The sequence below is a fragment of the Vulpes vulpes genome, chromosome 8 (assembly GCF_048418805.1).
Source record: "Vulpes vulpes isolate BD-2025 chromosome 8, VulVul3, whole genome shotgun sequence".
In the NCBI taxonomy this organism is placed as follows: Eukaryota; Metazoa; Chordata; class Mammalia; order Carnivora; family Canidae; genus Vulpes; species Vulpes vulpes.
In genome coordinates, this window is record NC_132787.1 from 6,912,518 (window position 1) to 6,925,575 (window position 13,058).

A 13,058-nucleotide genomic window follows, 5' to 3' on the forward strand; every position below is an offset into this window, starting at 1 on the left:
GCTGGAGATGGGGTCAGGTGAGACATGGGGCTTGATCCTAAATGCAAGCTGAAGTGGTTGAGAGGCTTGAGGGAGGACTGTGGGGTCACAGGTCAGCGGTCATACAGGGGTGACCTAGGAGGCTGCTGAGGCTGTGTGTCTGTCTGGGCATAGGGGTACTGGAGAGATTGAAATATTAAGGGACCTGGCTCCAAGCTCCTGTGCCTTCTCCTGCCTCCCTGTGCTCGCAGACCGTCCCGGGGTGCAGGATGCTGCGCTGGTTGAGGCCATCCAAGACCGCCTGTCCAACACACTGCAGACCTACATCCGCTGCCGCCACCCGCCCCCAGGCAGCCACCTGCTGTACGCCAAGATGATCCAGAAGCTGGCCGACCTGCGTAGCCTCAATGAGGAGCACTCCAAGCAGTACCGCTGCCTCTCCTTCCAGCCCGAGTGCAGCATGAAGCTCACACCCCTTGTGCTGGAGGTGTTTGGCAATGAGATTTCCTGACTAGGGCGGCCTGCAGTGGCTCTTGGGTGGGGCTGTTCCTCTGGGGCCTTGTGCCCTGGCCTGGAGCTGGCTGCTGCCACACCAACCCTCCCTCACCCCCTGGAATTCAGCCCTTCCTCTCCCATCTCCCCTCCCCACCCAACCCCTGTCTCCTGCCCAACCTAACACCAGGCTCCCTTTCCTGCAGGCCACAGGCTCCCCCCCACACACATCCCTTGAGACCTCAGTCATGAGGAATTGCTGTTTATTTGACACAGAAACTCAAGTGGGGGCAGAGGGCAGACGTTGAAGGTGGGCCTTGCCCAGGGATGACCCTACCATTCCAAAAGTGGCTGCTGGCTGATGCTGAGGGAACAGTCAGACAGGAGAAATGCATCCATTCCTCAGGGACAGAGATACCTGTACCTCCCCCCACTCCAGGCCCATCCGTCCATAGCCTTGTGGGGATCTCCTTCCCCTGCCCCACCCACCATACATCACTAGCCAAAAATCCCACCCCTCACCCCCATCCTACTCTGAGGCCAAGCTGTGCTGTTCTGTCCCAGGGCAGCGTGCCATGATGGGGTCTTCTCCCTTTGCCTTCCTGCCCCTGGCCTGCCTAGGACACTCACTGCCAAGGATGACCAAAACCAAGGTGACAAAGGTCATAACTCCCTCCTCACCCACCTCTGCTGGCCAAGGGGCACTCACCTAACACTTCAGTGCCCACCTTCATCCCACTGCTATGGTAACATTCTTCCCAAAAGTAGCTATGGTAAGGTGGGCTTTCTCCCCAGGCAGGGGCCAGCCACTAAGGCCACAGCTCAGCCACTGAGAGGCCCACAGAGGATGAGAGCAGGGCTCAGGAAGTGGGAGACAGGCAAACCCAGCCCCACAGCAGAATGGTAGATGGTGGCCACAGCTGTCCCTGTCTCCAAGCCCATGGCTCCTTGACCTGCATCTGAGAGGTTGGTGGAGGCAAGAGCTCTCCTCCCAACCATCTACATGGCAAGACAGAATTGCCCCCGGGTTGCAGAGAAATGCCAAGCAGCATCCTCATCCTCACCCTGCCAGTACCTTAGTTCCCACCCAGGAGAGAGAGAACCATGGCTGTGGGTGCCAGAGAGACCTCATCCTAGGATGGTCAAGGGTGATCTTGAGATGGGCATACTCTTGGCTTACCAGCGGGGCCACCTCTTTTCCACCTGGCAAGGTGGGATGGAAGAGAACCCAGACCCCAGCAGCCCAGGCCATGCTCTCCCCACCCGTGTAGGTGTATTGCAAGTGTGCTGGTCCCCAGAGACCCAGGAGCTAGTGCTCCAACACCACTGTGGGTGGAGGGAGTGCAGGCTGGCCTCTGATGGCTAGGCAGAGGGAGCCTCTTAGGGTTGGAGTCATGTGGGTCTGGTTCCCTTCTTCTCACTCCACCACCCCAAATTCAAAAGTGGTAAGAGGGTCAAATTCCATTTTCCCTTCCAGGGCTGGCCCAGCCCAGGAGGTGGGAAGTCTTACTCTGTTTACTCTGGGGCGGGGTCCCTGGGTGAGTGAGTTGTAAGCGTGTGGGGTCACCACAGAGGAGCTTCCTCCAGGAGCCAGAGGGGGTTCCTCGGATGGTTGCTCGAGTTTGGAGAACACAACTGCATTCCCTGTCTCAATGGGGAGGAGTTCCTGGATGCTGCCTCCACCCTCTGTTGTTCTCTGAAAGCCCTAGAAGCAATCACACTTCCACTGTGAGCACAGTCCATGTCCACCAGGCCCGGTGTTTCTTCTGGTGGAGAAGCATCCTGCAGCCATGTTTCGTACTGCACAATACCTTCTATATGGCCGAGGCTGACGTTTATTAGGTATGAGTTGTTTTCAGAATCAGACCCCATTTTGTACTACATTCTAATGTAGCAGGTAGTAGGCACCACTGATTAGGAAATATTTATGGGGGAAAAACTTACATTGTAAAAAAAAAATCTGTACATCAATTATTGTTATTGTCCTGCTGTGATTTCCCAAATTAGGGAGAGACCCTTGTTGGATTTAGCCGCAGCAGACATTGGTCTAGCCCGCTGGTCAGTGGGGGAAAAAAGGCTTAAAAATCGCTACTCTAGTTCAACTCCCTATAGAAACCAACACTTGGAGAAGGGTGTGGTCCCCTAAGCTCAGACAGCTGGTTAGAAGGAGCTCCAGGGCTGGGCCTGGTCTGTGGACTCCCTGCCCAGTGCTCTATTCACTACACCAGGCTTGAGCTCAGACCCCACATCCCCCTCCCCTGAAGGCTGACCTAGTCCCCTAGGGGACGGTCTGGATTTTAGACAGCAAATCTAGACCCTGAACCCCTGCCCTCCTTCCCTGCTGGCCCATCAGGAGGATGAGGAGGGACACCTCAGCCTGTGTCTCAATGTGAATCAGGACCAACCCTCTCTCCCCCCAACCCTCCAAATGTGGCCCTGGCCGGACAGGGTCTCTGCCTCAGCTCTGTATAATGCTGTTGCCTTATCAATAAAGTGCATTTGTCTTTGTAATGTTTCCACCTTTCCAGTTCTCCCTCTGGCCCTGGAAACACCAGCTCCTTGGCCCTGGGGCCTGCGACACCTGCTCGCTACCAAAGGGAAGTCTAGGAGTTGGGGGAGGAAAAGACAGGAGGAGAAGTCAGGTTTCACAGGACTGAATTGGGAGAAAATATTATCATCTATTCTATTTCCGAATGAGAGAATAAAGGTGGACACTTATAAATCGAAAATGTTTAGATTATTGGAAATGCTGGAAAGTGTGCACTTAAGTGCCGAAGGCGCGAGATTCTGGGAGATGGGAAAATCCTGCAGCTGGCTAACTGGAAGCGAGTCGGGGAATCCAAGGGAGGCCAACCGAGAAGGTTGGAATGTAAGACAGATGCAGGGAAAGGAGAAAAGGAGCAAAAGAAGGCTTTAAAGAGTGGCTCCTGAGTGATTTCCAAAGAGAATAACAAGTTGCCAGAGATTTGTCAAACAAACGAAGGAAGCTTAGCTTATGGCAATAAAATGAGCTTATGCTTACATTGCACTTACTTTGTGGTAAGTCCTGCTGTCAGTAAAAGCCTCTTGCAAACCAACCTTCTTTATCCTTACACGGACCCCCAGGGCAGATGGACTACTACGAACCCCCTCTGACAGCTGGGTGACTTGCCCAGAGCCACACTGGTGGTAAGTGACAGAGATGGGATTTGAATCCTTGGCAGCTGGCTCCAGAAGCCATTATTTAACTGCTGCCCTATGGTGCTTCCAACTGGGTTGAGTAGCCTGAAAAATGACAATCTTGTCAGCTCTCTGCCCAAAAGGATGTAAGGGCAGTTCCCACTCCCCAAGTAGGCCCTGACAATGCGGAAATTGGCGGTGATCAATCAAACGGTGCTCTACTCACAGAGAGCATGTGGTCACATGCGTCGGGTCCAACCAAGTGTGACACTTACCTGACAACCTCAAGAATGAAAACCAGGCAGGCACCTGGGTGGCTCAGTGGTTGAGCCACCACCTTTGGCTCAGGGCGTGATCCCGGGGTCCACATCGGGCTCCTCGCAGGGAGCCTGCGTCTCCGTCTCCCTGTGTCTCTGCTTCTCTCTGTGTGTCTCTCGTGAATAAATAAATAAAATCTTTTTTAAAAAAATTTAAAAAGGGCAGCCCCGGTGGCCCAGCGGTTTAGCACCACCTTCAGCCTGGGGCGTGATCCTGGAGACCCAGGATCGAGTCCCACGTCAGGCTCCCTGCACAGAGCCTGCTTCTCCCTCTGCCTCTCTCTCTCTCCCTCTCTCATTAATAAATAAATAAATAAACTTTTAAAAATAAAAATAATTTTAAAAAAAGAATGATAACCAGGCCACTATGCCAGTCGGTGACTTGGAGAATTGTAGGTGACTCCTATGCACAGACAGACTCCTGAGGGACCCAGAGGAGCTGAGGCACCGCACTCCGTTCCCCAAGGAGGTGAGCTTTATGATAAAGGCCGCATTCCCTAAACGCAGCGAGCACAAGTAACCAACCAAACACACAGCACTGTGATCTGCGAATGGGGAAATAATGCTCAGCAGGTGTATTTATTTTAGGATATGTCGGTTTGTCTGGAAACCTGTAGATGTGATGTACTTGAATTTTTCAGAAGTATCTGTAAAGACCTGCAGGCGAAAGGCTGCAGTGTGTCAGCACAAGATGGGATGGTAGTAGAAGAATTGGGGGTACGGCCTGAGGGCTATTTTGTCATGAAAGATGAATGGGCGTCGAGAAGAAAGTCAAGAGCTGCCTAAATGGGCATGTCTCTGGCTGGAGAAGTATGAAGAGGAAGTTCTTGAAAATCGCCAGGAGCATCTGATTTAGCATTTTATGGGTGATGGAGAGGAATACAGAATCTCCAAGGCTGCGAGTTACAGTACACGGAGGGGAATGCACCCCTGAAAGGCCTTATGGCTGGTTAGGCGAAAGCGACGTTGGGTTTTCGTATGGCAAGCTTTGGTTCTACACCTGTGCTGTTTGGTAGAGCAGCCAGCGGGTGACTATTGAACTTAAAATTCATTAAAAATAAATAAAAGTGAGCATTTAGCTCTTCGGTTATACTACCCACATTTCCAGTGCTCAGCAGCCCCAAGGCTCTGGGAGTGGACAGTACAGATTCTACAGATTCAGAACATTTCCTTCGCCGCCCGAAAATCTACTGGGCAGCGCTGGCCTGCACACAGCGTTCCTGTCTGGCCCTAACCGCGGAGGATATGCTTCTGTTGACCTGTTGGACAGACAGCCACCGTAGTGAACTGTAGCTTTCCCTAGAAGCTCTAAAGGAAACAGCCTCCCTTTACAGCAGGCAGGGCTGCAAGGGGAGTGCTGTGAACAGGTCTGCTCCTTAAAAGAGACGAAGAGGGAAATCACAGGCTGTGGGATTGATAGTTGGGGGTTTTATGTGGCATAGATAGGTCAGCAGTGTGATTCCTGATTCCTTCAGGCCCAGGGGGCAAGAGGACAGGGTCGGTCTGGAGGGGCCAGAGCCCTCTGGTGGGTGTCTCTGGCCTCAGCCAGGGCTCCTTGGAGGCTCTCTGCAGTGTGGGGTCTGTCTCTCCGCGTGGCCAAGGGGAGGTCTCAACCCACCCAGGTCCTTTCGGTGATTAGTACTCGGTGTAGGTAAGAAGCGGTCTGTGCTCCAAGTGACCCAGAAGTATAGGGGGATGTGGACCAGCGGCTGGCGGGGGTCCCTGAATCTCCATATGCAGACGGGTCATACGGGACATAGGGGATAGTGTGGCTCCTAGGGTTCCTGGGAAGCTGACTCTGAAATGCAGAATGAAGTACCAGGACAGGAGTTTATTGAAGAGAGGTCTCAGGACCACCAGCTTCGGTGGCAGGGAAGCAAGTGGGATCTCTCCCATGGCCTCAGCTAACCCTTATGGGGAGTTCTGAGACTGGGATGACCCTCAACCCCGGGTTGAGGTGAGGAAGCTGGCTAGCTGATGCAAGAATAAAAAAGCTAGGGACCATCTGGTGCTTTTTCCTACATCATCTTGAACGTCGCCACGAGGTGGTGCTACTGCCCTAGAGGGCCAAGTTCGAGCGCCTGGCTTGGCCTCTCCCCCTTCCCTCGCCCCATCTCCCGCTCCTGCCTTCCTCCTCTATCTCTGTGAGGACAGCTGAGATCAGCTAGGCCCTGACTCCCGCTGCTGGAGGCCCCTGGTGCTGTTTGTGTCTCTTCACACCAGGGACCAAGCAGGATGGACAAGGGACCTGCTCTCTGGCTTCCCAGGCTGCCTCTGGAATCACAGCCAGCGGAGAATGTGACACACCTTAGCCAAGGTGTGTCCCCCCTTAGACGGAGCTCTTGTGGCTCTGGACATTTCCATGCTGGCTCCAGGTTCCCTCTGACGTCCACCCTGCTCATGCAGGCCTTTAGTGCTCTCAGGCCCAAGAGCTGAGCTCATCGCGGAGGTGACTAAGACAGTCACTGCCCCCAAGAAAGGTACAGTCCGATGGGAGAAGACAGACCTGCAGAAGAGCACCCCCGCAGCCCAAGTAGATGGCAAGGAGAACACGGTTCTCCTTGAACGGTTGGGTCACCATCCTGGCACTGCGGGAACTTGGGCAATTTGCTTAACGATTTGGAGCCTCCAAATCTTCATCTACGCAACGGCAACCGAGTAGTGCCTACTTCAGGGTTTGTTGTTGTGATATAATCAGTGTAAACAACTTATCACACTACCCGCACGTAGCCACGACTCAGAAATGCTGGGCAGCATCGTTATTGGGCTTCATGGTCAAATAAGTTTTTATTAGGAGGTGACATTGGTCCCATCCTCTGACCACTCATCCTTGCTGAGCCCTCTGGACTCACGCCAGAGGGTGTCTTTGGCCCCTGGGACAGACCCTCCGGCTCCTGCTCCCCAAATAGCTGTTGGAGCTGAGGGGGGAGGCATCATCGTGCCATCTGGCCAGCAGGGGGCAGGCGTGCAACTCAAGGAGCCCAGACCAGCCCCTACCTAACCAGCCCTGCTGCAGAGAGAGGTGCGGGAGAGATGGGAAGCTCGGCACAGACATCTGAAACACATGGAGCTCTAGTTAACACCGTCCCCAACTTCCTTCAAGTATGGTCTTTCTCTTCCAGGGCCTACTAGACACTTGCTCCTTCAGCGAGGTACGTGGCCCACCGTCATCTAGCCCGACCACCTCTCAGTGACACTGTCCAGACATTGAAACTCAAGCTGTTGCTGAGCCCGGTCACTGGCAGCTCTCCCTGACTGTGCGTGTGTGACTTGGTGGCCGGCCTCCACACCGGTGGTTCTCAATGTTTCGGTCTTAGGATCCCCCTTATGCTATTAAAAATGAGGGCCCCTAAAAAAAATGAGGGCCCCAAAGAGCTTTTATTTATGTGGGTTATATGTGTCAATATTCACCATGTTGGAAATGTAAGTTGAGAAACTTTGAAATTATTTATTAAAATTTTTAAAAAGATTTTTATTTATTTATTCATGAGAGACCCAGAGAGAGAGAGGCAGAGACACAGGCAGAGGGAGAAGTAGGCGCCTCGCAGGGAGCCCAATGTGGGCTTCGATCCCAGAACCCTAGTATCATACCCTGAGCCAAAGACAGACGCTCAACCACTGAGCCACCCAGGCTTCCCTAAATTTTTAAAAATAAAAAAACAACAATAATGAATGTAAGTTAAAAATACATCATTTTTTTTTAATTAAAAATAAACTTTTTCTGGGGGTGCCTGGGTGGCTCAGTCGGTTAAGTATTTACCTCTTTGTTTCAGCTCAGGTCATGTGATCTGACTCGTGGTGGGGACCCTGTGCTCAGAGGGGTGGGGTGGGGTGGGGTCTGCTAGAGAGTCTCTCCTTCTACCCCTGCCCCCCCTCCTACATGTGCACACACTCTCTCTCTTTAATTTAATTTAATTTTTTTTTTTATTTATGATAGTCACACAGAAAGAGAGAGAGAGAGAGAGATGCAGAGACACAGGCAGAGGGAGACGCAGGCTCCATGCACCGGGAGCCCGACGTGGGATTCGATCCCGGTCTCCAGGATCGCGCCCTGGGCCAAAGGCAGGCACCAAACCGCTGCGCCACCCAGGGATCCCTCTCTCTCTTTAAAATAAATAAATAACTCTTTCAAAATAAATGAATAAATAAACGTTCTCCGAAGCAAAACAAATCTAGTGACAGGACAGTATTGTACAGTTTCGCAGATCTTTTTCATGTCTGGCTCAGTAAAAGGCAGCTAGAGTCTCGTATCTGGCTCTGCGTTCCATCTGTCTAGGATACCACGCATCACGGAAGTTCTGGATAATTCCTCTACACAGTGAAAGAATGAGAGTAAAGAGGCAAAGCATGCCCTAGTCTTTTTTTTTTTTTAAGATTTTAATTTATTTATTCATGAGAGACCCAGAGAAAGAAGGAGAGACACAGGCAGACGGAGAAGCAGGCTCCATGCAGGGAGCCCGATGTGGGACTCGATCCCAGGACCCCGGATCACAACCTGAGCCCAAGGCAGACGCTCTACCACTGAACCCCCAGGTGCCCCGTGCCTTAGTCTTATAATGAAAGTAGTCTTGACCTCGCAAAGCCCCTGCATGGGTAGAAGTGTGCACCCACCCTCTTGTAGAATGAAGCATCCATTGTGGGTGTGTTTTAAGTTTCTGTTTTGCCTTTGGGGCTCCCTACCAGGCTGGACTAAAGGAGAGATTCCACAAATGCAGCTGGATTGGACAAATGAATGAATGATATGAGGCAATGTGCTATCCACCTCTGTGACCCCCAAAAGACCTGGCCTTCGCCAGAGATGTCAAGTGAAAAACATTCTGCTTGGGTCCCTGCTAGAGAATGAAATGCAAACGGACTTATGCAAATTTAAACACCTTCCCTTGAACTTTGGAAACTGAGAAGTTAAGTCCCTGTGGCTTCAGAGCCCACATGTTCACTGACTACATCTCCCTGAAGCCTCTGCCACGTCTCCCTCATTCCTCACTTGGGCAGTTTGTTTGGGGACCAAAATGCAGGACTTAGCATTTATCTCGATTCATATTTAGCTGACGTGATTGACTCTGCATCTTAGCCCGCTCAAATCCTTGGAGTCCTCACTTATCATTCAATATTGGGACCATCTCCCCCGATCGTATATCTTCCGAAACTTAGGCCTGCGGACCACGTACAGAGTTGGCCGAGATCGAGTCAAAGACGAGGCCTTCCTGTGGGTGGACGTGAGTGCCCCGACCAGAAACGCTGGGGTTCAGTTGTTCAATGGGAGTGAGGGGAGTGGGGGGGCAATGAGACGTTATATCTGGGGAGAGGGGAGTAGTTGGCAAGACCCAGGCATCCACAGGAATTGGGGAACGTGTCAATGCTTCCACAGCCCATCCCTCCTCGGGACCCAACGGTCTCACCCAAGTCTGAACAGACTCCTACAGAATTAAGCCAGATCTGGGCGCTGGGTCGGGGATCCGGGGATAGCTGATATAGAGAATGCAGGAAGAGATGGATCCACTTCCCAGCTGGATTGTTCTGCAAATTCTGAGTTGAACTCAAGGAAGGAAGGCCTAGTCTCCCAGGCGCTGCCTCCGAGGAGAGGAAGGCAGTAGGTGGTGGGCAGAAGGCTCCTGAGGCATCCCTACCCCGATGGAGAGTGGAGAAGTCCACGTAGCCCTGCCCAGCACCCCTCATAGGGAGGCCTTCCCACTGCCCTTCCCACTTGTGCACAGAATCCGACAGGGCGTCTGGAGAGGCTGTGGCCTCTCTGCCCTAACCCCATCTAATGAAAAACCCTGCTGATGCCTGTGGCAGCAGGTGTGGGGTTAGGCCCAGGACAGGGCTGGGGTCCTAACTGTGCCTGTGCCTGGCTCCTCTTCTTCTGCTCGCCTACCCGGATGGGCGGTGGAGAGCAAGCGGCCCATCAGAGAAGGATGGGCAACCCAGGCTAGCCAGGCCAGGTCCAGAGTGCCAGGGAAACCCCTTACCTGCATCCCTTCCGTTTCCTCCAGCCACCCCCCCACCCAGCCCCACACCCAGCTCCTCTGAGTTCAATTTCTTTCCCTCGCCCACCCTGGAGCCACGTGGGAGCGGCCAGGAGGGGACGGGGAACAGCCGGTGGTGTCAGAGTGGGGATGGGCAGACATGATAACACGGATGGGAGAGAAGCCAGCCCCGCTTCCTCTCTGATAGGACCCCCACCCCCCACCCCAGGGGCTCCCTGCCTCCTGCTGTGTTTATGGGGAGGCCTTGAGGTGGTTGAGGAGGGGATGGGAGGAAAGGGAACACCGTCAGTAGGCCAGATACCAGGGGCCTTTGGAGAGGACCTGTGCTTGGTCGTTAGTTGGTTCTTTGAGCAAATGCTTGCCCAGTTCCTCCCACTGGGGACCAGCACAGGCTAGGCAAGGTGGGTGGCACAGACAGAGGGAGCTCAGGTGCCCTCCTACCCCCTCTCCTGCATTCCTGGCCCGAGGGAAGCAGCCAAGCTAGGGAGGAAGAGCATGGGCTTACGAAGTAGGTTCTCCATCCTTGGGGGGGGGGGGTGACTTGAGGTCTCTGGGCCTCGGTTTCCTCACTTATGATGGTGACATAGGGTCTCTGCGAGGATAACATGAAGGCCACGTCAGGTGCTGGCAGCTTTCCGCTGTCAGAAAGATAATAATGACGCTGGCTGCGGAGGTGTTCCGAGGATGGAGCGGGTGTGCCCGGCACAGAGCAAGTGCTTGAGGACCGTTACCCTTGATTGTTCTACTTCTCATCAACGGGACGCGCGGGGGGGGGGGGGGGGGGCGGGGGGGGGCTGTTCAGTGGTGGAGCATCTGCCTTCGGCTCAGGGCGTGATCCCGGGGTCCTGGGATGGAGTCCCTTATGGGTCTCCCCACAGGGAGCCTGCTTCTCCCTCGCCTGTGTCTCTGCCCCTGTCTCTGTGTCTCTTATGGATAAATAAAATATAAAGTTTTTTAAAAAGATTTTATTTATTTATCCATGAGAGACACACAGAGAGAGAGAGGCTCTGCTCCACCCCATTATCTCCTCCTGCAAAGCCTCCTCCACCCTCCAACCCCCAACCGAGATTATAGACTCTCAACTGTCCTCCAACTGCTCTGATCAGGGGGATAAGGCTGGACCCTTGTCCCTGGCCACCCCCTCCCCTGTCACTCCGTGTCGAGGGGAGGCTGCCTGTCGTCTCAGTGCTGGGCAGCCGGGAGGCAGTCCCGGGGGGTCTGGCGTCCCCAGTGGGGAGAGATCAAAGTCGCCCTCGGTCTTGCTCTTGATTCAGTGCTTCTCTCTCTTGCCTCTGCCTCTCTGAGTCTCCAGGCCGCTTTGGCAGTTTCTGCATCTCTGGGCTGCTCTTCCCCCACCCCCAGAGCACACCTGGCTCCTCACATCAGATAACTCAACCACAGCGGCTCCCCTCGCCCCCACCCGGCTTCCAGCAGCCCCCTCCTCGCCCCCTTGCTCTCTTCCTCCCCCTCTTCCTCCCCTGCCTCCCCCACCTCATAGCTCCCTGACTCACCTAGATTCTGGGGTAGGGGTGGGGGGGCAACAAAGCTTTAAGGCCCCACTGGATAATGAGGGTGTGAGAAGACAACTCTTGCTACCCCCCAACACCTCTCTCTCTCTCTCTCACACACACACACACACACACACACATGGTGGAAACTCTATACCCCTGTGCCCTGTAGGAAACAGAGTGGGGGGGAGGGACCCAAGGACCAGCCTTGAGGTATGAGGAAAATCCAGCCTGAGGAAGTGAGGGGGTGGTGGTTGGGGGGAGGGGAGGGTTGCCAAAAGGGGCTGCCTCTGGGGCTGCGGGCTCCACAGCTTCTAGGCCAAGGAAACTTCTTCCCTTTTCCAGGGCTCCCTGTTTGTGAGAGGTCACCTCCAGTCCTAACACCTTGGGCCTTCCCTGCTGGCCAGGTTCTAGGCTGGGGAAGCTCATGGATTCCATCTGGGCCATGTGCAGCCCCAGCCCCTGCCTCCTGCTCCCCAAAAAAGGCCAAGTTGGGAAGAGCTGGGGTGGGGGTAGGCAGGGAGGAGGTGCTGAGAGCGGGGGTCTGGAGGGTGGTAAGACACCCTGGGAAGGGGCGCGGTGGCACCTGGGGGCAGCGGGGCAGGGACCGGTAAGGTGCCTGGGAGCTGGGGATGGAGGTTTTAATGCCTCTTGACAACGCGTGAATCATAGGCAAATTATGTGGAAATGATGGCATAAATAAAGATGTGTTATTTCAAGGCCCCAGTGTGGCAACGTAGGAAGAGAGCAGGGGGTGGGGGGAGGGGCAGGCTGCCCAGGCCGGATGGTGCCCGGAGGTGGGGCCCAGGTAGAGAGTTCCTGTGGGGGGCTGTGGAGGTGATGGCCCACTCCCATCTCCCTGTCACCTTCGGGCAGACATGAAACAGTAGGTGGCAACCACAGCCCACCAGCTCCTCCTCCAGAGCACCGCAGTCTTCATATCCCCTCAGCTCCTTGGTGATCCCCCAACCCTGCCCTGGCTTCCTTGGGACCATTGCTACCCCCCACACACTGCTCCCTTTCCCGGGGTACCTGCTGTGGACTTGCCTGGGTCCTGCCCTCCGGGGTCTGTCCCTCCGTGCCCTGGACAAGGGCTGCCCCCCCACCCCGACCCCCCATCAGGGGCACAGGAGCCAGTGAGGCTCCAGGAGCTTGGAACCCAGACAGGGGAACCTGAGCTCTTCCCATCAGGAGAGTGCGGTGCTACCGCGCCCACCGTGACAGCTCCTGGCCCCATAAATAAACCAGGTGGATGAATGAATTCATGACCCCCACAAGGGTGTCAGAAGCCCAGCCTCGGCTTCCCACAGACCTTCGTTCCGCTCTCCACAGCCCTTCACAACGTTGACAATCATTAAGTGACTAGAAAAACACGTAGACTCATCCACCTACCCAAGCAGTGCCCACTGCCTGTTTCCTCGCCAGCTTTTTCTCTATGCCCGTGCTGGGGTTTTGGTGGTTGTGTGTGTGTGTGTGTGTGTGTGTGTGTGTGTGTTTAATACGGTTGCCATCACAGTGCGTACACAAATCGATACTCTCCTGTGATGCTGTGTTGCATTCATAAACATCTTTATAACAGCTTCGTAATTTTCTATTAAGTGGAAATATCGTTTGCT

General features: G+C 54.2%; 1 protein-coding gene across 3 annotated transcripts in view; it reads left to right on the plus strand.

Moving 5' to 3' along the window:
* The window catches only part of VDR (vitamin D receptor), a 57,023-nt gene extending 54,037 nt beyond the window's left edge, over positions 1-2,986 (plus strand). For all 3 annotated transcript variants that reach the window (XM_072765449.1, XM_072765448.1, XM_072765450.1), the window contains one exon: positions 231-2,986. In XM_072765449.1, coding sequence (XP_072621550.1) covers positions 231-490 — 260 coding nt within the window. In that variant the 3' untranslated portion in view covers positions 491-2,986. The remainder of the gene's footprint in view (positions 1-230) is intronic.
* The last annotated feature ends 10,072 nt before the right edge of the window (positions 2,987-13,058 follow it).